Source organism: Clytia hemisphaerica, unplaced genomic scaffold (genome assembly GCF_902728285.1).
Source record: "Clytia hemisphaerica strain Z4C2 unplaced genomic scaffold, Clytia hemisphaerica genome assembly, whole genome shotgun sequence".
Taxonomy (NCBI): Eukaryota; Metazoa; Cnidaria; class Hydrozoa; order Leptothecata; family Clytiidae; genus Clytia; species Clytia hemisphaerica.
The window spans coordinates 775426-800151 of NW_027104101.1; the positions used below are offsets into that span (position 1 = coordinate 775426).

At 34.8% G+C, this 24726-nt stretch overlaps 2 protein-coding genes and 1 long non-coding RNA gene across 3 annotated transcripts; 2 read left to right on the top strand and 1 right to left on the bottom strand.

Annotated features, from left to right (window-relative positions):
• The first annotated feature begins 7063 nt into the window (after positions 1–7063).
• Positions 7064–8584, top strand: LOC136813019 (zinc transporter ZIP1-like). Its single transcript, XM_067069529.1, has one exon. It carries the CDS (start codon positions 7084–7086, stop codon positions 8299–8301), a length of 1218 nt encoding a protein of 405 aa, XP_066925630.1. The 5' UTR covers positions 7064–7083; the 3' UTR covers positions 8302–8584.
• Positions 8585–10850: 2266 nt separating this feature from the next.
• On the top strand, positions 10851–24517 carry LOC136813021 (galactose-1-phosphate uridylyltransferase-like). Its single transcript, XM_067069531.1, has 14 exons — positions 10851–11080; positions 11962–12031; positions 12272–12332; positions 12913–13042; positions 19041–19097; positions 20206–20247; positions 20399–20479; positions 20787–20836; positions 21222–21304; positions 22211–22294; positions 22801–22877; positions 23362–23427; positions 24110–24183; positions 24350–24517. The coding sequence occupies exons 1-13, from the start codon at positions 10895–10897 to the stop codon at positions 24158–24160; spliced, it is 1038 nt and encodes a 345-aa protein (XP_066925632.1). The 5' UTR covers positions 10851–10894; the 3' UTR covers positions 24161–24183; positions 24350–24517.
• On the bottom strand, positions 16317–17784 carry LOC136813032 (uncharacterized). Its single transcript, XR_010847428.1, has 2 exons — positions 17349–17784; positions 16317–17021 (listed from the first exon to the last, which is right to left on the bottom strand). It is a non-coding gene; the product is annotated as an uncharacterized lncRNA (long non-coding RNA).
• Positions 24518–24726: the final 209 nt, after the last annotated feature.

Here is a 24726-nt window from a genome sequence, read left to right on the forward strand (position 1 = left end):
AATTCCGACACCCTTTTATCAGCTGAAATTGATGATAGAAAGGTTGAAACTGTTTTTCTTGGCTTAGTGGTCACAGAGGAATAATCCTTTTTCAATCAGTGAATTCAGCTTTCATATTATTCCTGTCTCTAAAGAAGGGTGTCAGAATTAGACGAGGGATGTCGATATTAGACCAACTTACGGTATATACTGGAATTAAGCACATAAGATATTCTTATAATTTTGATATTCACTGAAACACCGTTTGTTGTGCGCTGCAATGGAGTGCATGACGTAACTTGCGCATGACGTAACTTGCGCATGACGTAACTTGCGCGGCAACTAACTTGCCTTCTGTTGGAAAATCATATTGGGCGTTTTGGCATTACCATTTAGATGGCCTTAACAATACCTTACCTTTGATTACCTTTGATGTGTTTCAGCAAATTCTCTGCTCACTCAACCCGTGGGGTCTGGTGTTTGACCATTTCAACAATTGAATTCGAGTCAGCCATCCTGTAAGGGAGATAGGCAGGGAGCAGTGGCTGGTCGGGACCATCTTGGAGAAATTGATCAAGTTGTTTTTTGAAGGAATTTTTTGAACATTTGGTCATGTCACGTATTTTTCTTGGTAACACATTGAATAGTCTTGGGCCGGTGTCTGAAAGGCAGCTCTTCCAAATGTTCTTGTTCGTTGTATTCACTGGTTTGAGGTGGCATTTTCTTACCAGGCGTTGGTTTGTATATGAATAAATACCGCCTTCCCCTTCACCATAGTTAAAATTTGGCACCAGTTGTTCGATTATACACCATGTATATATAATTTGGTATCTTTCGCGTCTTCTCTCGAGACTGTACATATTGAGGTGTTTGAGCTTCTCCCAATAATTCAATTTGGGTGGAAGTTGGATCCCTTTTATAAAGGATTTTTGCAGATACTCCAGTTCTTGCAACAGGGATCTCTTTGTAGGAGACCATAGCTGGGAGCAGTATTCCAGATGTTGAAGTACCAATGTCTTCCAAAGAGTGATCATTACTGATTTATCTCTGGACTTGAAGGTTCTGTATATCCAGGCACTTATACCCTTGACTCTGTCAGTGATCGTTTGAATGTGCATTTCATATGACAGGTTGTTTGAGAGTAGGATACCCAGGTCTTTCACTGCACTTTTTATTTCGATTACCTGCTGTACATCTGATTTGTAGACTGAGTGTACTTTCAGTTGTTCATTTTTTCCGTATGCAATGTGTTCAAACTTTTTTCCATTGAGCTCCATATTGTTGATAGATGTCCAGTCATAGACAATGTCTAGATCATCTTCAAGCAGACTCACATCTGCAGCCCAAGATATTGCCTTCATAAATCTTGTGTCTTCAGCAAAAGATGAGAGGATGCTCAAGGGTTGAGGAGTCTTTTGTCTCATTTGAATTCAGAAAACTGTAGTCTGTTTTGGGAGTGGTAAATACTGAACAGTATTGCCTTTTTAAGATGTTTGCCATCTCTTGCGAGTCAGATGTTAATTTGTTGGTGGTTGGATTTTTCAGTGGGCCAACTTTAGGTTTAGTTTTTGAGAATCTTTTTGCGTAGGAGTAGAAGTATTTAGGATTGCTTTTGATTTTCAGTGAGGCATCCAGCTCTGCTTTATCGCGTTCATTTTTGTGGGATTGCTGTAGCATCAGTTCAATGTCAATTAGTTTCTGATTTGTTTTATTGGTTTTGAAATTCTTTTTGGAGAGTCTTTTACGTTTTCTCATAAGAATATGACGATCCCTTGGAATCTTTGAAAATGTTTTTGGAGGTTTTCTCTTTGGCAAATGCTTTTTCACAATCAGAAGACATTTTTCAAGGAAGTTGGCATATTGACGATTTGGGTCATATAGATTTGTGTCCAGTTCTTGAGACCAATTAATGTCTGTTAATTCTTTGTTAATAATTTCCCAGTCAATTTTATCACTTTTGAAGTTGTAGAGGTCAAATTTGCTTATTAAGTTGCGTTCTTCAGTTTCTCCGAATTGATTATCAAAATTCAAATGTGTTGTAACATCTACAACAAGATGATCTGAATAGATAGTAGGTGAGCATGTGTAGTTAAATATAGTGTGCGTTTGTGAATAAAAAGTCTAAAATATTACCATCACGGTGTGTTGATTTGTGCATCAGTTGATTAATGTGCAAGTCTGCTTTAAAAACATTTGAAACGTCCAGAAGCTGTTTATTGCAATTTCGTGTTGGGGTTGAAGTCTCGTCATTAAGAGGTGTGTGTGGTATGTTGAAATCCCCAAGGATGTATGTGTCAGGTGTACAATCAGTAATACTATCAATTTTTGCTATCATTGCAGAAAGGAGTTCTTGTAATTCAGGTGCTTCAGATTTGTGATCTGGATTTGGGTTGTCTGTAGATAACACAGAGAAGGATATTAAATTTTTTTGATAAAAGCATCAATGCTTCATTTACTCCATTTGAGAATTCGAAAATGGGCTCGAAGAATGGTGCAATGTCATTACGCACATAAAATGCAACGCCTCCGCTTGCTCTGCCATATTTCGATTTAACTCTGACTCTGTTTTTCTTAAAAAAAGTGTAATTTTCAATCTCAAGTTCTCTTTTTTTGTGATTGTCCGTTAACCTGGTTTCGGTTAAGCCTAAAAACAGTTGTTTTGAGCTGTTTGTAAGATCTTTGAGGTAGATCTAAAAGGGCGGCCATAATCTTGGAAGATAAAATGTTTTGGTCTTCGGCTTTGGGAAGTAGCAATGCTTTTGGTTGTTTTCGATGGAAAATGGTAAGAAACTTGCGTTTATAAAGTGTCATTTAGTTTTTGCTGGCTTATAGAATGGCAGGATCCTGGATAGTTTCCCTAACTGGTTTTGCTTTGGATGGCGGCAGTCAAATACAAAACAGGCAATTTTTGTATGTTGTACATTATTGATCATATCTTTTTAACGCACAGACGCAATATTTTTTTCGTTAGGTCAGATTCTTTTCCCTGTGAGAAGTTTGTTATATCAAAATTTGTAAAAAAAAACAAAACTGGCAACTTGCCTCTTTCTCTACTTGATTGGGCAGTTCCAGAAAAAAACCATTACCTTGTTCTTGCCCAGTATCAGAAAATCAAAGATTTTCCCATAGATAATCTTGAATGTTACGGAAATCCTGAAGTTTTTCAAAAGTAAAAATGCTACGGAAAATCCATGTCGTCCACAGGGGGTAACAGAATATCTTGAACCACCCATTGCTCTTTGTGCACTCCTTTGCTTTGGGGATTGTTTTTTTAATTTCCACCAATAAGATTGTCACATCTCACACAGCCTTTCTTTTTGGCACCTGTGGCCTTTCATTGCCTTTCCCGACAGGTGGCTGTAAGGGGTCACTCACAAATCGAAGTGGGTGGATGGGTTAAAGGTTGTTGACGTTTTTTTCAAATCCAGAAACAGCAATTTTTCATTCCATGCCAAATACCGTAACTTGGTCTAATGTCGACACACCTCCTCTAATTCCGACACCCTTTTTATCAGCTGAAATTTATAGAAAGGTTGAAACTGTTTTTCTTTGCTTAGTGGTCAGAGAGGAATAATCCTTTTTCAATCAGTGATTCAAGCTTTCATATTATTCCTTTCTCTAAAGAAGGGTGTCGGAATTAGACGAGGGATGTCGTTATTAGACCAACTTACGGTATTACTTCTTGCCATGTTTCTGTTTGATTGCTTCGTCTGTTTTGAGAACTAAAACAAACGGCCCGATGTTTATGCCTTTTCTTTGTTTGACAGCCCAAACAGCCCTTGAATTTTTGCAGATTGCCATTCTTTCTGTCGCTATATACTACGGAGATAATTAATTACGGGAATTTTGTGAACAAGGTTAGAAATGTGGATGGATGGGTCAGCTTTTAAAAACATCAATTGACGTTAATCTAACCTGAAATTGATTTTGTGAGTGACCCCTAAGCAATCTGTGATCCTAAGCCAGACGGTGCTATACGATAAATTCGATTATCGAAGTAATCGATAATGATCGCAGTAATCGAACAACCACTTATTGATCAACAATCGAATGTCGAGTACCAAAATTTCAAAAAAATTGTGAGTATTTTGATCACTTTCTTAACAACCCTTCAAAGACTCAATAACCATTTGAGTACTTTGATTGTTATTGATTACTTTCAATAACTTTGACAACTTCGATAACCAATTGATTACTTCGACATGCGGAAAGGGGTCTGATCCCCCCTTCTTAAATGATCCCCCCTTCTTGGCATCCCCTCAACCTTTAAGAATGCCTATCCCCCAAGGATTTTCTATGGTAAAAAGGGAAGGGAAACAGTAAAGAAAAATTAAGTCTGGCAAATATAATACCACTTTTTAGTGAAAATAAAGAACTTCCTTTCATGCAGACCAAATTTCATAACAGTGCTGGAAAATAATCTACAATATATGTAAGCCCCCCCTCCTTGCTATCCCCCCTTTTTTAATGAAAATTTCTGATCCCCCCTTCTTCACTTTTTTGGAAGGTTTCATCCCCCCTTAAGAAATGGGGTGGGGGGTCCGAACTATTTTCGATAACCAATTACTATGATATGACTTTAAGAAAAACCATAAAAACTGACCTAAAAGCAAAGCACAAAAAGAAGCCCCTCCATAAAGATTGACCCCCTTATTTCCCAGCCATTTTGTGTGCCTTTGCCCTGGGTTTCCTCAAGTAACTCATATCGCGCATTCTGATTGGTCGGAGAAAACAAAAGTCGTTTTTGCGCGTGAATCGCAATAGGCCGAAGTAAACTTGGTTTCAGATTATTTTGACGCGCTGCTACTGGAACAGACTGGAAACAGATTTAATAAAATCGAAGGCTGGAAAGTACTCAATACAATTGAAGGTATTCAATATGATCGCAGGTAATCAAAAAGTAATCAAAATGATTGAACAAATCGAAAATGGTAGAAGAAAATGCCATAATCTGAAGTCGAGTGAGTATTCGATCACCGATAAAATCGATAGGTGGTCACTGACCACCTTCGATTATTATTGATCATTATTGATTACTTTGATCACAATCGAACATTCGATTAGTACCGTCTGGCCTAAGGCTAAGGTGTAGACTATTTCTCATCTACAATTTTCAGAAAAAGCGAAAATTTGATGCAAGAGCTAGATAGATGTTTTGGCAAATGCGATAGTCTTTGTGAATAACTAAGTACTCAGAATTACTCCACATACATTAGGTACTCTCAGCCAATATAAACATGATAAATTATCTTATATCTAGGTAATTGCTGTGGAGTAATTAGTTATTCAAAAGACTGTTGTGTTCGCCAAAACAACTATTGTCAACAAACAATGTAAGACTGAACAAAAACTGAAAGAAGAACTTAAAATCTTAAATATTTTCGTTTTGAAGAATTGGTGCAAAAAAGTGAAACATGGAATAAGTTTAATTCTTTATTGCTTTAATCGAAATGGGAGATTTGGATAATTTTCTATGTAACTATGGGCAAGCACCCCGTTGCTAAGATGTCGGCTTGCAATTGAAAATGAAACCACTGAAAATAAAAGTAAATTCTGCCCACACTACAAATTTCGTCATCTTGATTGAGTTTTATCTGTTTGGGCAAATGATGCCAAATAGCCAGCCAAACCAAAACGCAAAAGCAGTTAGGTTATTTTAGATAAAAATGGCAATTGCTCTTTTGCAGCAATTGTGACAGAAAATGACAATTTTTTTCAACAATGAAATGCCAAAGGCAAGAATGGGCCATTCAGCCCCCCCACTAGCAAGCTAGCTCCTAGTATAGTATTTTTTTGAAAAATACAGCCCCCAATCAAGCAAAAATAGTTTAGCCCCCCCCCCTAAGCTCAGGGGGTGCATTCTATGGAAATTCCACCTGTTTTTACCTACCTTAAGTGGATAAATTTTTGCGTGGACTAATTTTCGCGAGACGAGAATTTAAAGATTTCGCGTGGATTAAATTTTCGTGAATGAAGGGTCTTTAAAATTTTCGAGTGGATTAAATTATGCAAAAATGGCCTTCTTTATTTAATTTTGCGACTATATAAATTGTAACTAGAAAAGATATGAATGAAAAAATGTGTTTTTAATCGAACAAAGGCAGACAAAGTCACTCAAAAGCTTTCAAAAAACTTCAAAAATTTTATTTTCGCGATTGTAAAATTCCAAATAATTTCGCGTGGACTAATTTTCGCGAATCAGAGGCCTTCAAAATTTTCCCGTGGACTAAATTTTGCAAAAATGGCCAAATTCGCAAAAATTCGCAAAAAAATTGCAAAAATTTATCCACTTTAAGATACCTTATTTCAAGGTAGTACCCGGTAGTAAATGGAGGGTATTGGGTGGTTTTGGATCGTTTTCCAGGTACTACCCGGTAGTAAATAGGGGTATGGGGTGGTTTCAGGATTTTTCTATGTAGTATGGTGTACTTCAGGGGTGGGTGGGTGTCAAGTTTTGAAAAACACCTTGTAGTACACATACATGCCGCCTTCTAGTACACTGACCCCCCCCGGAATACTATCCACTGATGATCTGCAGCACTATCATAAAGCACTATCAGAATTGCTTTCCGTACTCTTTACTTGAGAAAATGTTTGACTGATTAAAAATCTTCTCACCCGTGAGTTGGCAGGTGTTCTGTGAGGGTGGTTTTTTTCAACTCGGCTTAATCCTTAAACCACCCAAAATGGTATAACTTAGCTGCGGCAGTTCATTCCATGTGAGTTGTTGGGATGTTTACAAGGTTCTTAACAGAAAATCCTTTGTTTGATTGTCAAATGATGACAGTGCTGTTATTGATTTTGTTAGATCTTACAAATTGATGATTGTGAGTGCACTTTATAAGTTTCCCATTGAAGAATCCTATGTTACTAGATGCTGTTTTAGAGCTTTAGAGCTATCCTGTCAGGAACTAAATAGTCAGGAATATAATTGTAATTGCATGGGGTTATTACTGCAATCACTCTAGTCAGGTATTTTTTCCCGCTTCCATGTAGGCGTAAATCAGAAATTACCCCTTTCAGTATATATTTGAATCATGTGGTGATTATCTCAAATTCATAATATATTTTCTGTTACTTTTAGACTAAACATTAAAACTTAACATGTCTGTATTAGACAGGGTCCCGCAGTGGGCGGTGAAGGTAGTTGGTACATTCATACTTTTCTTGCTATCAATGATATTTGGTGCTCTACCATTGAAACTTCAACGAGATGTAAATACAAGAAATAAAGAAAATGGATCTATGCGCAAATTATTAATTAGTTTATCAAATTGTTTTGCTGGTGGTGTATTTTTCAGTACAGTCATTCTAGATTTGTTTCCAGATGTACGCGAGAAAATGGATGAAGCCTTGGATCTTGTTGATATCCAGACCGATTTTCCATTAGGTGACTTCATCATTGGTTTTGGTTTTATCTTTATGTTGATTTTGGAACAACTTGTTGAAAGCTGTTGTTCTAATTCAAATTTCCTCAACCATGGTCACAGTCATGGTAAAGTTGGTAGTGATATGGTTTTTGAAAATGATCCTGATGAAACACATCAATTACTCCCTGATGCTCCACCAGATGATACCATAATGCAATCTGCAGGCCCGATAAACCAGAATAAGAAAACAGTTGCAATTGGTCCAAGCACCATCTTGAGTGGAAATTCAATTTCCTATACTGATTCTGAAGAAGAATTTGAACAAAGTGGCTCTTATAATTCCTTTGTTTCAAATAATGGAACCCGACATCGAGTAAGAAAATTACACAGAACCAGAACAAAAAGTCTTGCTTCTATGCAATCCGTCAGTACATCAAACTTTCGATTATACATGATGGTATTTGCTATTTCACTTCATTCTTTGTTTGAAGGGTTATCTGTTGGATTGTTGGTCAAAACGCAAGTTTTACTACAGATTTTGGTCGCTCTACTTATTCACAAAAGTATCATTTCTTTTTCGATTGGTGTTCAATTAGTGGATGCTGATCTCCCAACAAGTGTTGTTTTGATTTGCTTGGCTATTTTTGCAGCTATGGCTCCATTAGGAGTTGGCCTTGGAATGTTGTTGTTAAAATCTCTAGACAAGGTCATCAAAACTTTTATATCTGGAATTCTTCAAGGAATAGCGACAGGAACTTTCTTGTATGTTACGTTTTTCGAAGTTCTTCCTCACGAGTTGAATATTGTGGATAGGAAATTACTGAAGATCATGTTTGTAATGTTGGGTTATTTTGTTATCACTGGAGTTTGTTATTTTGAGAATCGCTTTCACAAAGCTTCGGGTGTACAACCAGCTCATAATAAAACTGAAGTATTCTCTGTCCTAGGATAAAAGATATTATTTTATTTTATTATTAAAATTTTAAGCTTGCATCCTTAATCAGCCTTTATAGTAATCAAACGTAACAAAGTAATAGGATTGTATGTTGATGGGCATTTCCAGAAAATAATTATACAGAATCGTGTTGAGGATGTTAATTTATGGACTATTTTCACATTTTCTCATTTTGATTTAGGCATAAAATTGAATCTTGAAGACTATTTCAAACATACCTTAAGTGGATAAATTTTGGCGGGGATTAAATTTGGCGAATTTGGCGATTTTTTCCAAATATCGGCCATTCGCTAAGATAAATCCCCGCCAAATTTAATGAAATTTTTTAAAGATAGAAATTCTATGGAGAATATGTATTTCTTAGTAAATATAATACCGCGTATTTTGTAGTTCACCAGAGACTAAAGCCTTCCCACTCACCAAATTAAATCCCCGTTAAATTTTACACAATTGAGCATTCGCCAAATTAAATCCCCGCCAAAAATCGCTTTTTGGTCATTCGCCAAATTAAATCCATGCCAAAATTTATCCACTTAAGGTATGCTTGCTTCACCTTTTTGTATATCCTAAAATCGATGTCATCTTATAGACCTCTCTTGGTGTCCAATATCCTCAACACCCCCTGTGCAATATTTTTTCTGACACACTTTTCTCCTAATTTCGCGAGCTGCACTAAATTAAAGAAGTCTTATGTTCACTAAAACAGAAAAGAGGTGAAATATTTATTATATATCTTGTTGATTATAGAAACATTTGAAAAATCATTTTTGGACCTACCCCGGAGTCATACAAAAAGTGATGGAGCCCCATTTTCGGGAAAAAATTTTTAGGGCAAATTTTGGCCAAAAAGTGCCTAAAAATAGGGTGTTTTGGCTTTGTATGAGATTGCTTCAGATTTTTTTTTCAGATTATTTTGCATAAAGTTAGCAGGCAAGGTCTTTAAAAAGTGGTTGTAGACGTTTTGTCTGGAAAAATTAGAATTTTTTTTTTCGTGGGAAATTCCCTTTTATCATTTTTAGGGGAAAATGAGCATTTCTCGCGACTGCCTTAGTATTTTTTTCTGATTTTTTGTGCAATGGTGTAAAATGGTAATGTTTAAAGGATTTTTTCGAATCTGCCCTAACCTCCTTGGGGCTCCTTCGCTCTAAGACATCGGAAAGCCAACGTGAAACAAGTTGCACCATGTTTTTCAAGCTAACGTATCTCTATGCTATGCTGTTCTCTTTTCTTTTTTGTTCGAATATTTTCATTTCCACTCAGCATGTTTCCGACTTGCTATATCTGGTAGGTGCATTCAGCATGTTGCTTGTTTCTTTTGTATCTAATAATTATTCGACTATTCCTAATCATATTTTCGATTTCTAAAGAACTTTACAGAATCATTTATTACAAATATTTTACTTTTTTTGGGATAAAAAGTTTACTAAGTTAGAATATTGTTAAAATAACAAGTTTGTAAATTGATTTAGTTTTTTTATTAGTAATTTAGTATAAAAGAATTCCGTATTTTATGACTTCCCAAAATAGGTTAATTTTCAACTGTAGCACTTTTATTTTAGACTATGTAATAATTATTTTTTTTTAATTTTTAGTGTTTTCTGCATTAGAAAAAATAATATTCTTGTTTGGGTTTAAAATTCTCAAACTTTGTGTTAGTTTTTCGTTTTTTAGTCAAAACCTTGGCCGGCCAGATGATACCTTTCTCGACTCTTTCATAAACCTTTACTTTGAGGGAACTAATTTATGTGACTCAGAGAACTGATTTTGCTTCAAGTCTACCGTTAAAATAAGATATACAAAATACAATTTAAATTTTAAATTTTTGTAAAACCTCTATGGAAAGTTAGTTTTTAATGGGCGTTTCCAGAAAAAACTGTATACCCCCTGATGAGGAGATGCAAACTTTTGTTGCTGGAAATACTGTAACCCCTTGGAATTCCAGAAAATTTTAGGTGTAAACCCCTCTGGAACTCTGAATTTTAGTAGCATTTGAAAAGTTACCCCATGGAATTTCTGTTATTTTTGACAAATTTTTGTATATCCCTATGGAATTCCGCTACATATTAAACCTTACCCCCTAACGGAAATGGGTCTCCTCAAATGGGGGTATATGTTTTTTTTCTGGAAAAGCCTAATTTTCCAGGCTGAATTTTAATAAATCTTTTCAATTCTAACAGGAACTCTACTTATATCAAATTGATCTAGAATCGATTATTTGGAATTTTTTCAAAATTTTTGTGTTATCTTCCAATGTATCATCTCTGTATTTGTCTATTTATATACTACCTTATGGGAAGAAATTTTCGCGGCTCACAGGCTAAAGTTTTATGGAATATAGTTTTGCTGGTTGAGAGAGTTTATTGTTCATAGTATGGCCTATTTACCCTAAAAAGAACAATTTTAAAGGTAATTTTTTTTAAACTTGAAAATATTCGTTTTTGGAATTTCATTTTACGGATGTCAAAAAACCGCGAAATTAAAATTCTGCGAAAATTTGTTCCGCAAAAATTTCTTCCCTTATAATGTATACTATTTCATTTTAATATAGATAGAACATATGATTATTATAAAAAATTCAGAATAGAAAATCATGTTCAACTCAGAAGATCATCCACATTTGAGACTCAACTTGTTGACCAATGAGTGGGTCATTGTTTCACCTCATCGTATGAAAAGACCATGGGCTGGACAAATCGAAGCTACAGAAGGAGAAAATATTTCAAGACATGATTTGAAGAATCCTTTGTGTCCAGGAGCTACCAGGTCCTCAGGAAAGGTATGAAGAGTCTTTCCTTATTTTACCGGGTGACCCACGATTCTGACGTTCTTCACACTTTTTGGGAAGTGAATTTTGAGCTCATAAGTAGGGAATTGTGACTCAAATTTAAAAAGTAATACTTGCTCAATTTTAAAACTCCAAGTTTCTGGGACATTTGTTTGGCCTGAAGACTTCGAGAAACATCCAGACTTTTTTGTGGGTCAACCGGTACATATTGTGTATAATGCACCTTTCACCTTAAGCATAAGGGAGGCTGTGTTAGAGCTTATGTTAATGTTAATGTACCTTATTACACGAATATTACTAGGCAAGTATTCAACGGCCTTGAAATTTTTCAATTCGTGTTAATAAAATGACTAATAATATTCGTGTAATAAGGTATATAATCTTTAAAGTCGAGAAATGTGTAAAATCGACAGCCTATTTCCAAAATGAATCATTCATCATCATCTCTGTAGACGCCCAATCGCTGACGACTTCTTCTGTGGTGAATTTCTGTTTAGTATATAATTTTTACGAGGAGGTATTTGTCTTTGCATCAATTTTCTCATACAAGGTAGTACGGTCATTTGACGCCAGTCCTTTCTGGTCAAGTCCTACCCAGGCTCCTCTAAGGATAAAGTGACCTTTTTTTATTAAGGTTTGGCAGGTGTTTACAGTCATTACATGCGTCAACATATTTTTTTATTTATCTTTATATAATTTATACAGATATGAAACAACCTTACAGAATCAGTATGAAAAATTAGGATGGCGAAACTTTCTTGTTCCCATGGAAACATTCTCGGTGCATTTCCGGGATCATTCTTGAACAGCACTTACAGTCTTGAGATTGAGCACCTGACAAATTGGAGTAACATTTCACTTGGTATCTTTAGATGAACGATGATTATAAAAGCACTTTCGTGTTCGAAAATGATTTTCCTGCATTGCTAAAAGAAACACCAGGTATAATTAGTTCATTCCATAGAATAATCTAAGAATAAAAATTGTCATAAGAACATCTTTAGTTACCAATCACCTGCTGTATAAACCCACTACTGACCTTTATAGACTTTGACCATGGACGGTTTTCTCAATTCTCACTTCAGGCTTTTAAATAAAGTCATTGCAAATGAACTTCATTTTTCAATTGACAATCTTTTTTCATGAGTTGATTTTCAAATTACAAATTGTTTTTTCTTCAAGATCCTGCTGAAATGGAAAATGATTCAGATCTTCTCCAAAGCAAACGTGCAGAGGGAACATGGTAGGTATGCAACAAGCCTTAAATTTCCATAAAGATTATTTTCTGCTCAATTAAAAAGAATTATTCAAAAAAAACTCAAACTACCTTCCAATTTTGGCTATTACACATCGTTTAATTGTTTGTTTTCTCTACCAGGCTTTTCGCCATGTAGTTTAGGATTAGAGTGATTAACTGCTGGTTGATAAAATTACTTTAAAGTGATAAACGTTCACGGGGATTAAATTTCGCGGATTTCGTGGATGACACGATGATTTCGTGGGTGTCATCCGCGAAAATCTGCGAAATTAAGTCCCAATGGAAATTTGGAAGGGCCTCATCCGCGAAATATTTCTAAACAAAACTCAAAATATGTCAAATAAATACTATTTAAATGGTTACTGGAATCAAAGAGATGCAAATAATGTGTATTTCAACAACCAACATGCATGATTTGACAGTCAAAGTCAGAAAATCGTGAAAATATTGCCACCCAATAGTGACGCCTGCAAATTAATCCCCGCGAAAGTTTATCCCATTAAAGTAACATTTTCAAAGAATATGACTGATATTTTGAACAGATGAAAAACATTTTCATTTTAAGCCGAGTGATGTGCTTTCATCCATATTCAGATTTATCCTTACCATTGATGAGCACAGTTGAGATACAAGCTGTCATTACCGAGTGGATTAACCAGTATACTGAACTCTCCAAGACATACCAATGGGTACAAGTAAGCATATATGTTTTCTTATATGAATAAACTATAGGAACATAAGCTTCAAAGGCCAAAAATATTAACAACAAGTTAAGAAACTGAAAATTCAAAAGTTAAGAGTAAAGGCTTGAAAATTTAAAAAAAGCCACGCTCAAAACAATAAAAACCCCTGTCTCACAGCCCCGGTGGTAGTTTCTCCCTCAAGCTATAAGCAAAAAGCTCGTACCAAAAATTTTAAAAATGTCAAAAAATGAAGGTCTTCAAATCTCTCTAAAACCTATTTTTATGGGAAGCTATGGTATTTTGTAGCAAAAAGCAAAAAAAAATTGAGCTTATGTAACCTCACTTTAGAAATTTTTTATCGCATTTTTTAGGTTTTTGTAAAATCGCAGGCCAAAATAGGAGAAAAAATCATCAAGTTTTGCATTTTCTTCTCATTGACTTCATTTTTAACCCCTACTTTTAACCATTTTTGAAATCTACATAAAATTTCTGACAATTTGATATAAATAACATGCATATGTTCCCGAAAAATCAACACAGGCTAAATCTGAGCCTGCTGCCGTAGTACTGAAAAAACTGGTTTGGAATGATGTCCTTATTACAGGGTTTTTTTTTTCAGGTATAGATTCAAAAAACTAACCAAAAGGCCTCTTTTGCAAGCTGAGTCAACTTTCTATAGGACTTGGACTGGTTAATCTATGATTTGAGGCTTTCAAATCCATTTTTTCATTCTGACCAGAGATTTGGGAAAAGAGGATAAGAAATGCGCTATTCATCTATTTGAAGCGAGGCTGTAGAATCTTTTGTTTCTATTGAAATGTCTGCGGCCGATCGATTGTTTTCATTCTGAACCAATCAGAGCGCTTGATTCGTTATGCGCACAAGACTAGAAGTACAAACAAAAAATGGCAGCCGTGATTGATATCGAAAGTGAAATAATTTTTTTTTTAAATCAGGAATTTTGATATTTTTTATAAGCACTTTTCACTTTGAACGTAGTGTTTCTCAAGCCTTCGTCGTTGTGCTTGAAGGGGAGAATTACGCAGCCTCGACCAAAATATTTTCCTTATAAAATGATCGAATCAATTCATACATACTGTAGCTAAAAGAATTGAAATTTACATTATAAAACCAAAAATGATAAGCTTGTAAAACCAAGATAATTTTTCGTTATTTCTTTGTTTCTTGGACTAGAGTTTCTAATAAACAATATCATGAAGGCCTCTTCAGCCGGGTAGCGATGTTGGGTAATAGAACAAATTGGAGGAAAGGAAAAATTAGAGCTCAAAAGAAAAAAGAAGCGATGATAATTCATGATATCAATGCTATCAATACATAAAATAATCCAAAAACATTATTGAAAAAAATACAATAGTTATAAAAAACAGCTCCATCTAGGGATTTCCCCTGATATAATGATATATCTATCTAGCAAATAAAACAGTATAATAAAAGTGTATAATTTGAAATTTTTGGACCTACCCCGGTGGGGTGGAGGTCCTATAAATTAACCCGTGTTCGTTAGTTAGTTAGTTACCAACTTTTCTCGAGATTGGCTCATTCAATTTTTCTGATTTTTTGCACAAAGGTGCATTACTATAAACCCTCGAATGTGACGGAGCCCGATTTTCGAAAAAAAATTTTTTCCGGCCGGTAGAACCGGAAATGTCCCGAAAAAAGCGGTTTTTTGAGATTTTCTCGAGATTTTATCATTAGTTTTTTGCGATTTTTTGCACATAGATGCACATTAGTACTGCCGAAAAGGTGTCGAAAACCGTTTGCCGAAAAAAATTTTTTCCGGTCTGTAGAACCGGAAATGTGCCGGAAATCGTCGTTTTTTTCACATTTCCGTCACATTTTTTCAATTTATTTAATTGTTTCTTTACAGAAAAATGTTCTTTATGATGATGCCCAAAACTTAGCATCGTTTGATTTCCAAAAAAATCATCCTTTGAATCCGGAACTCCTTAAAAATCGCCGGAACAGGCGAAAACCGGCGTAAAACGGTTTTCCTTCATTTTTTCAACTTATACTCGACAGATTTTCATGATTTTTTGCACAATGATGTAAAATGGCAATGCCCAAAATGTGACAGAGCCCAATTTTCGAAAAAAAAATTTTTCCGGCCGGTAGAACCGGAAATGTCCCGAAAAAAGTGGTTTTTTGAGATTTTCTCGAGATTTTATCATTAGTTTTTTGCGATTTTTTGCACATAGATGCACATTAGTACTGCCGAAAAGGTGTTGAAAACCGTTTGGCGAAAAAAAATTTTTTCCGGTCTGTAGAACCGGAAATGTGCCGGAAATCGTCGTTTTTTCACATTTCCGTCACATTTTTTCAACTTATTTAACTGTTTCTTTACAGAAAAATGTTCTTTATGATGATGCCCAAAAGGTGTTGAAAACCGTTTGCCGAAAAAAAATTTTTTCCGGTCTGTAGAACCGGAAATGTGCCGGAAATCGTCGTTTTTTCACATTTCCGTCACATTTTTTCAACTTATTTAATTGTTTCTTTACAGAAAAATGTTCTTTATGATGATGCCCAAAACTTAGCATCGTTTGATTTCCAAAAAAAATCATCCTTTGAATCCGGAACTCCTTAAAAATCGCCGGAACAGCCGAAAACCGGCGTAAAACGGTTTTCCTTCATTTTTTCAACTTATACTCGACAGATTTTCATGATTTTTTGCACAATGATGTAAAATGGCAATGCCCAAAATGTGACAGAGCCCAATTTTCGAAAAAGTAATTTTTTCGGCCGCTAGAACCGGAAATGTCCCGAAAAAAGCGGTTTTTTGAGATTTTCTCAGTCTTAATTTTCTCTGAATGATTGATTAAAGTGTCGATATTATTTTTCTTTCACCGTTAAACATCGATGCGTTTCTTAATTGCTTTCTCCGTTCCAATAGATATATAAATCGAAATTTAAAATTATACATTACTTCCATTAAATTCTAATTATTCGTTTTATAAATAGGTAGGTCCATTAAAGTATTACTTGTTCTAAAAAAGATTAAACCCAAAAGGGTTTTTTTATGATTCACCTTCATTTATAACACCTGGGAAATTATAAAGACGTATTGCATGAAAAAAATCAGTATCATTCATGACTTAACTTGAAATAAAATTGAGAAGACTATAAAAAAAGACCAAAACCTTACAACTGATTTTTAATTAGTACTGATTCAGATTGTATAACTTGAAAGCTGGACTAGAAAATTATATTAATGCTCCATAGAGGACTAAATCCAATACATGTGTAACTCATTGTTTAAAAATTAAATACATTTACATATGGAAAAAATATTGGCAAAATAATCATTGTGCTCAGAAAAACTTGCGATATAACAAGTGAAAATATGTGTCCAAGTAGAATTGTAGAATTTAAATGGAAGCACTTTTGGGGTCTTCTAGTCTGCTAGTTTGTTTACATTTGGTAATTTTGGCCCATGTGTTTCCTGGCTCTGATGACTTGTTTGGACCATATTTCCAGGGACAACATGGATACAAAACAAACATTCAAATAAATGCAGGTTTGAAAAATATTCTCCAGACTGATCAAATTTACATAATACGTGTATGGAAATCCACTTTTTCCAGAGAACATTTTCCAAGTATATATATATCCAATTTCAAAGGATATGTAGGCGGTGCTCAACCAGGTTTAACTGTTCATATCCACGGTTGTCCAGAAAACATTTACAAAATATCAACATCCACTGCATATATTTATTACTCCATTCTATTCTGTTTTGGTCAAGCTAAATAATGCGCGTAATATAGTTTCTGCAGGTTTGATTTCCTCTTTTAGCATACTTTTCCCGTATGCCTTAACGTGAAGGTCAAAATGCAAAAATGTTGAGTCATTCTGAGTCAATCTTTGCTTCATTGCATCAGTGCTTGGATGGCCAATACTTAACTTTCCGTGGGCTGGTTTTTCTGGGAAGTGTTGTTATAAACATTATTTCATAGAGAAAATGACGATAACTAGCCTGAAAATATATAAAATGAAAATCTACTGTAAAACTAGGGCTTTTTTGTAAGCAATCTGTATGAATTACCCTAACACAGACTGTAAACTGGTAAAGTCCACCGATGAAATTATGTTTTGGCTGAAAAATTGTCAAAGCCTTGTGAGTCAATCCACTGACCGGTCAAAATCATGGCCCATCAATAGTCAGACTTTATAAATATCACATGTTGAAGTTATTTGAACTTTGCAATGTTTTTGTTGTCGAAACTTGAAATTTCCAACTATAAAGTCAATGCTTTCCCTAGATAAAGCTAAAAGTACCACAGAGGAAATCAAGTATACTTACTGAGAATCTCAATTCCATTACCAGAGAGGAAGTTTTTCTAAGATTACACTATTTTTTTCATCTAAAAGTTGAAAAAAAACAACAACATTATCAACCGATATTGCCCATCTTAAATCAAAATGCCAAGAAGTTCTAGAGAGTGCCATGGAAAACTAAGGCATAGGTGGTCACAATCAACCTTCCTACTACCCATAAAAATTATGTCTGCAACACAAAAAATTCATTCAGAGCAATACAAGCCAGAAAGAAATTGGTCCCAATTTTTCAAAATTTCAAGCATGCCTCATGTCCGCCATCTTTACTCCCAGAATATAGAATGATTTTCCTCGATTTTCTCAGGGGAAACCCCCAGAAGATCAAAGATTCACACCCCAGTCTCTTTTTCACAAAGAACTCACTGGAAAGCTTTATTCAAGGACTTTTTTCTTGAACATTGGTTAACCTGTACGTAACGCCATTTTGTTTCGGCCTTCCTTCTTGCTCAACTATTCTACAGCCTTGCTTCTTCAAAGGGTGCCGAATTCAAAAGCAAAGAATAGGAAAACAGCGAGCGGCAGCGGCATTTCTTATCCTCTTTTTCCAAATCTCTGTTCTGATTAGTACTAGGTCAGAGTTTTTGTTGACGAAAAATTTTCAATAGCCTGTAAAAATCTATGAGAGTGGAATCAGGGTCTTAATTTTCTCCATGAAACATCAACCATATAGTGTTAATCAGAAACCTAAAATAGAAATTCAAAAATCAACCCACAAGATTTTCTGTAGCCCTTTTTAGTTTTTGTCACGCCGTGACGGAAAATTTGAGCCTATGTCAAAATTCCCCTATCTTTTTGTCAATTGTACTTGAATTGAGATTTCTTTGCTTGAAAATTCTTCAAATAGGTAGAGTATATCAGAATATGCAAAAAATGGAGTCAAAAATGCAGAAATTACAATGAACTAGAGGTCCTGCAAGGTGGATTTTCTCATTTTTGATCAAAATGTTTCGTAGGCTAATTTTGGAAAAACCCGGGTTTTTTTTAGGATTTAGCTCATGTTTTAACTTTCTAAATTTATTTTTCTCATTCTAGTATGTATTTCTGACAACTTTGCATTAAAATTATAATATTTCTTACAAATTCAGGAAAATAATTACATATTTCTCATTTATGATTTTTAGCGTTTCATTACTTTTTTGGCCAAAAATGGGTCATTTTTAAGCCGAAATCCAAAAAAAACCGGAATATTAATTTGAAAATAACCCTATCATGTTATATATCAGTGGAAGCGGAATTTTGAGTAGACTTTGAATATCCAAGTTTCATGTCCTGAAAAAGAACTCAACTCTAATTATTATGCTTTAACAGCTAAAAATAGACATGGGTACGAGCTTTTTGCTTATGGCTCTCAGTGGGAATGAAGTTTTTTATCCAAATCTCAATAGGGATGGAAATTTTATTGTTCCCTGCTCAAAAACTTTCTCCATTGATTTTCAATTGGGGAAGAAGTAAAAGTAGATTTCCCAGTGGGGCTGAAATTGTAGGCTATTTTTTCAAACAGGGTCAAATTTTCGGACAAATTTCCCAGTGGAGCTAGGTCCCGGCGGGTCTGTCACATAGGAGTGTAATAGAAATAGGAAATCTGTTTTTGACATTTGATTAATATTTTGATTATGTGTGTCACTTTAAGATCTTCGTTTGTTTTTTTCTCTTTAAGATTTTTGAAAACAAAGGAAAAATGATGGGCTGCTCTAATCCACATCCTCATTGTCAGGTATCTCCATTTCTATGTTTATTATCTTATTCCGTTAGTTGCAAATTTCTGATTTTTAAACAAAATGTAACAAATACATGTTTTTTTTATAAGAACAAACTATATAAGAACATGAGACTTCGATGATCAAAACATTAAGACTAAGTTAAGAACATTTTAAGGCATTGTGGACTCTAAAACACCTGCATGGTGGCCAGCGACCCTTGAACTCCTTAGAACCCTCGAAGCACCCTTGATTTTCCTACCCTTGATAAATTTCCTTGAAAGCCTTGAAACATTTTAGGGACTCTTGAAGTGCAAGATTTATACCCTCGATACCCTTGAAATTACAATTTTTCAGGCCATTTTTAGCCATTTGTTAAAGATGGAATATAAAGTTTTTCCTACTTCTTGGGATACAAAAATCAACGAAATAAATGAAAAATGATACTTTCAGAATCCACGAGATTCAAGGGGTTGTTCCTCGTTCATTCTTAAGGGATTTACCCTGTAAATAGGTTTTTCTAGACAACCAGTTTTTAATTTGATGACCCTCTTTTCTGATTTGTGTGCATTTTCAGCCAATCTAAAGCACTGTCCACTGAATATCAAAATTTTCTTTAATCGGGCCCGATAGTTGGCCCTCCTTTACCACCACTATAAAGAAAGTATTTACTAAAGAATCAATCTCTTTGAGGTTGCGCTCAAAATCAAGGGGGTTGAAAAGATTGTTAGAAATGTTTCAAGATTTTTATGATTTTGTCAGAGAAAATTTTTAGGGGGTAATTTTATGCATTATTAGTAGGTTGGAGATTTAGGGTTGCAAATTCATCTTTTCGCCCATTGTCGACAGATTTCCTTGAAAACTTTGAAAGCTAGCAAAGATCAACTTCAAAACCCTGGAAACCCTTGAATTTGTTAAGAAAGAACTGCTGGCAACCATGACCCAATTTCTTATGAAATGTGCACAAATTGGTGGAAATAAGAACATCTTGAGATCATCTTTAGGCTTCAAACTCAAAATTTAAGAACATCCGAAGGCTTCATAATTTTTGGATGTCCTTATAAAAGAACGTGTGTCAACAAAAAAACATGTTAACCGGTCATGATTATGACTTTTTTCCTTTAGATCTGGGGATGCAATTTTCTACCTAATGAAGCAATAAAGCAGGTATGAAGAAATTCTCACGAAAAAAAATAACTTCTTGTAGCTTTTTACCAAGGTGTCTTCAGCTGGTCATAACACTACGTCTTTCTTCGTATTATTTTTTGTGTAAAGACCTTTCGGAAATGTTACAATAAATTCAATTTTACGTTTTTAGCAAGAAAACCAGTTGAAGTATTACAACGAAAAGCAATCATCCTTACTGCTTGACTACATTAAACTTGAACAACAGAAAAAGGTGAGAATATTTATTTGGCTGGCTAGGTTAGACTTTGAAATTATTTCGGGCGTAAACACTTATCTTGGTCTCGTAATAAAACTTTCTAGCTTTTTTAGCTCGAAAGCGAACCGTAGTGTAAAGGTTGTTTCAATACCAAGGACTTGGTACAAAATTGTTATTTGATTCGGATCAAGGGTGGGTCAATCCAGTGAGAAAGAGTGACCCTACCTTCGGGTTGGATAGCTATGGAAAGAGGGACCGTCGGGTTACCTTTTATCGCGGTTGCGGTTACTTAATGAATCCGTATGAGCGATTATGATTTTAGGAACGAATTGTGGTAGAAAATGATGATTGGATTGTCGTTATACCTTACTGGTAACGTATTGCAGATTTTTTTATTCTTGAGAATGTTGAAATGTTTTTCGTTCGGCATCCCCTGTATTCTGATATGCATTGAGGATCTTTTAGATTTTTAGGAGTCTTTTACAAATTAGGTGGAGTTGGGCTGATTTTGAATTTCAACTATTACACTATGAATAAAACCTTACTCTCCTACGAAATCCAATTTTAAACTTATTCCAAAAAAGAACAGAAGAAAACATTTTAGACTTTGATACTGAAAAGGAATATATAAATGGCACTTTGTCTTTGGATGATCAATTTTCTAACCCATAATGTTTATGTAAATAAATAACTGAAATTTCATTCAACATGAGGCATCTTTTTACTCGTAATTTTTCATTATTTGGTTCTTCTTCAGGGCGATGTGGCCTTTTGAAATACTGGTGATGCCAAAGAAAGCAACACAGAGAATTAACGATTTATCAACATCTCAACAACAGTGTAGGTATTGCTTTTTATGAAATTCTTTCCTATATTTACGTCTAAGAATTTCGAGAGTATCTTTGCGATTGAAAGACATTCAATAGCTAAACTAAGGCTGGACTTAAAAAATTGTTGGTTTGCCACCGACCCTACCTCATAACCTGCCGACCCAAAAAGTTTTATTGCCATTTTAAAGAAGATTTTTTTCCTTCAAAAACTTCAAACAATAAAAAATCAAAACTCGTATCTTGTTTGTCTCAAGCATAAGAATCGTAAATTCCCTGCTAGCACTTCTGTTATTTATTCAAAATTACCTAAATGTAAACAAACTGTTAACCCTTCCATGGACGAAAATTTCATAAATCGCCAAAATAAAAAAAAATTCCGACCGACCGACCCACCTCCAAAATCTAGGGTCGGGTGACGGCAAACCAACAATTTTTTAAGCCCAGCCTAATTGAGACCAATCTTATTTGCGTTGGAGTAGTTGTGCAGTATCGATCGTGAAGCTGTATTCACTGATATTTTCCCCCTAGAAATGATAATAGTCGGCTTGTTAAAGACAATTCTTCATTTTGTGAAGTGTCTGGGATTTTTTACACAAAAGTACTTTAAGCTGTGCACACTGAAATTCGAAGCAGTGCCAAAATTTATCTCAAACCTGTGACGTCACGTTTCTCAGGCAGAGCTCTAAACCCCGAAAGTTTTGACGAAAAGCACGTTCAATCTGCATATTAGAGTACTTCTGCACAAAAAGTTGCATTTTATTATAGAAATTCAAAGCTAAAAATTTCAATTGGTGTGACAATATATTTCGAAACTTTTTAGTTCATTTTCAAGGTTCGGACTCGTGAAATGAACATTTTTTTCAACAAGCCTACTATAAAATTTTTATTGCTTTATTGTTTTAATCAAATCTTTCAGCACTGTCTACAATTATGAAGAGCTACCTGACGAAATATGATAATTTATTCAAAACGTCATTTCCTTATTCAATGGGCTGGCACAGTATGTTTCCTTCTCTTCTTTACAAATAGCTTTTTTTAAATGGTATCTTTATTATATCAAGTACAATAGATTTTGAAATGACCATATTGATTGTAGTCATAATAAGTCATAAACACAGGGTGTCTTATTTAAAACACTAGATAGAGCTATTCTGTCTCAAAATGGAGGGAATTTATTCGATACATTTAAAGATGTATTAGGCGTGCAATCCTGTTTCTTTGTTGTGTTATCTATTCACTGTAAAATTCTCTCTGCTCTTCACCAGTGTCATTATTTTTCACCCATCCACAGTGTACTTTGTTAAAAATCAGAACAAGATTTAGGGATTCCCATTAAATTGAGGAGGCTTGTGCGGATCTAGGGAGATTTTTAACTAGCTTTTATTTTCAATCTCAATAAAAAAAGTTCGCAAGAATCTTTGGGTATATCCACATTGATTCTGTTTCGATTTTGCCGGCCACTCTGTGTATGCTTTAATCAAAACGTTATTCTTACTACTTTTATAGGCGCACCTGGTCTCGAAGATAGTCCACATTGGCAGCTGCATGCTCACTATTACCCTCCTCTTCTAAGATCGGCTACTGTAAGTTTGACGTCTAAATTTTCTTTGGAGGACTTCGGTCGGTCGGTCGGTCGGTCGTCGATCCGTTTGTCTTCAGAGTTTAATTTTGCAACCTGTGTATTACAAATAATTGGGAAAATAATGCTATGCTGTTAGGTGGAACAAAGTAGTTAAAGAATATTAAGAATATTTGTTAGCATTTATTTTGTTCTTTTGAACTAAAAAATTTGCTGAGATATCTTTAAAATTTTTTAGGGGTTGGCTAAGATCAGTCTCCAACTATAGGCCATTTCACAGTCGCAAAGCGTAATGGGTAATGAGCACCATTGCGCGCTAATAACAACTTACTATTGATCCAATGTTTTGAAAAACTTTGAAGATTTTTGCGTCTAACCAACGGGAAACTGTTATCGGCGACTGTGAAATGGCCTATTACGATCCCCAGCACATGGTTCAAATATTGTTTGTAGAGTTTTGATTCATGTCAGTATTTTTACCTACACAGGTCAAAAAGCACATGGTTGGTTTTGAAATGCTGTCAGGTGCTATGCGAGATATAACACCTGAAAAGGTAATTCTTTTTCCTTTGTCCCTTCGCATTTGGTTGATTATGAGGGTATGCATCACTACCTGTAGTCTATTCCTTTCGAAGCGCGTGATTCTCATATCACTATTTTCTTGGTCTATTACGTTTTGCGTGTTTTGCTTTACATCAAGTTTTCGTCAGTTCCTTGAAACAGTAATAAGTTACGTCAGTCTTCCACAATTCCTTGGCGGAATGATGTAAAAAATGCAGACGGAAAAGTTGAGAAAAAAAATCTGTTCTTATGGTGCGGAAAAATTCCTGCAATAATGACATAAAAAATTTTATAACGAGAAATAATTTAACTTTTTGTAAATTCTCCATCTAGTTCGTAACCCTTTTTTCCATTGTTCAAGTGACGTTTTGAGTGAAATTTTGACGATTTTTTGGAGCCAAGTGTTGCATAGTATAGATAATTAGCGTATAGTCAACTCTCGAACCTCGAACAATCTAGAATTTTTCTGTAATTCGGACTAAGATATTGGTCTCCACAGGAGGAAGGTAGTGTTAAATTCTCTCTCTAATCCGAATATATCTCCCTAATTCGAATAATTTTCTTGGTCTTCAAAATCGAATAATCAACTGTCGTTGTTTGTAACGAGACGATTTCTAGACCGAATCAATGCTAAACCATTCCTCATTAATCAACTTTCACTGTTGTTTTTTGTAGGCAGCCACAACTTTAAGAGACTTATCAGATATCCACTATAAAACTACATGACGGTACACTCTTGTTTTTGAACGGTAATAATTTCTTATTTATAATTTTTTCTCTAGCTCTCCTTGAAAAACTAAAACGCAGTATTTTGGAGTTTGAAATTTTAGGCTTCTCGTGAAAGAGTTAAACTCGTGATTATCCTGAATATCTGGAAAAACTTAAGAGTTTACAAAGAATTCTTTCTGGTTTTAGAACCTGCGAAGCATCAACAGATGGTGGACAGATGCATCAAAGAATAATGTCACCCTTTATATATCGCACTAATATTAACCATTCATTTCTTCGCCCCTCACAAACTTGCAAGTAACACTTAACCCATTTTTATATTTTTATTTCCGTAATAAAATTTATTTCAAAGTACTCTGCTTAGCTTCTTTTAATTGATGAAATACGGTTAGAACATGACCAGTTTTCAGTGAAGCCAATGGCTTTTCTGATATTCGCAAAAAATAAAAGATTAAATTAAATAAGACTAAACTAAGATTAAACTAAGATTAAATTAGATTAAGACTAAATTAGGCAGTACCGCTTCCTCCTATCCTAGATAAACCTTTGTTGTTTCTTGTGAG

Excerpts from the sequence above, each read along its gene's own strand:
- LOC136813019 (XM_067069529.1), top strand. The coding sequence starts at position 7,084 with ATGTCTGTATTAGACAGGGTCCCGCAGTGGGCGGTGAAGGTAGTTGGT.
- LOC136813021 (XM_067069531.1), top strand. The coding sequence starts at position 10,895 with ATGTTCAACTCAGAAGATCATCCACATTTGAGACTCAACTTGTTGACC. Across the intron at positions 20,837-21,221 it reads ATTGTCGTTATACCTTACTG|GGCGATGTGGCCTTTTGAAA; the intron begins GTAACGTATTGC and ends GTTCTTCTTCAG. Across the intron at positions 22,295-22,800 it reads TTATTCAATGGGCTGGCACA|GCGCACCTGGTCTCGAAGAT; the intron begins GTATGTTTCCTT and ends CTACTTTTATAG.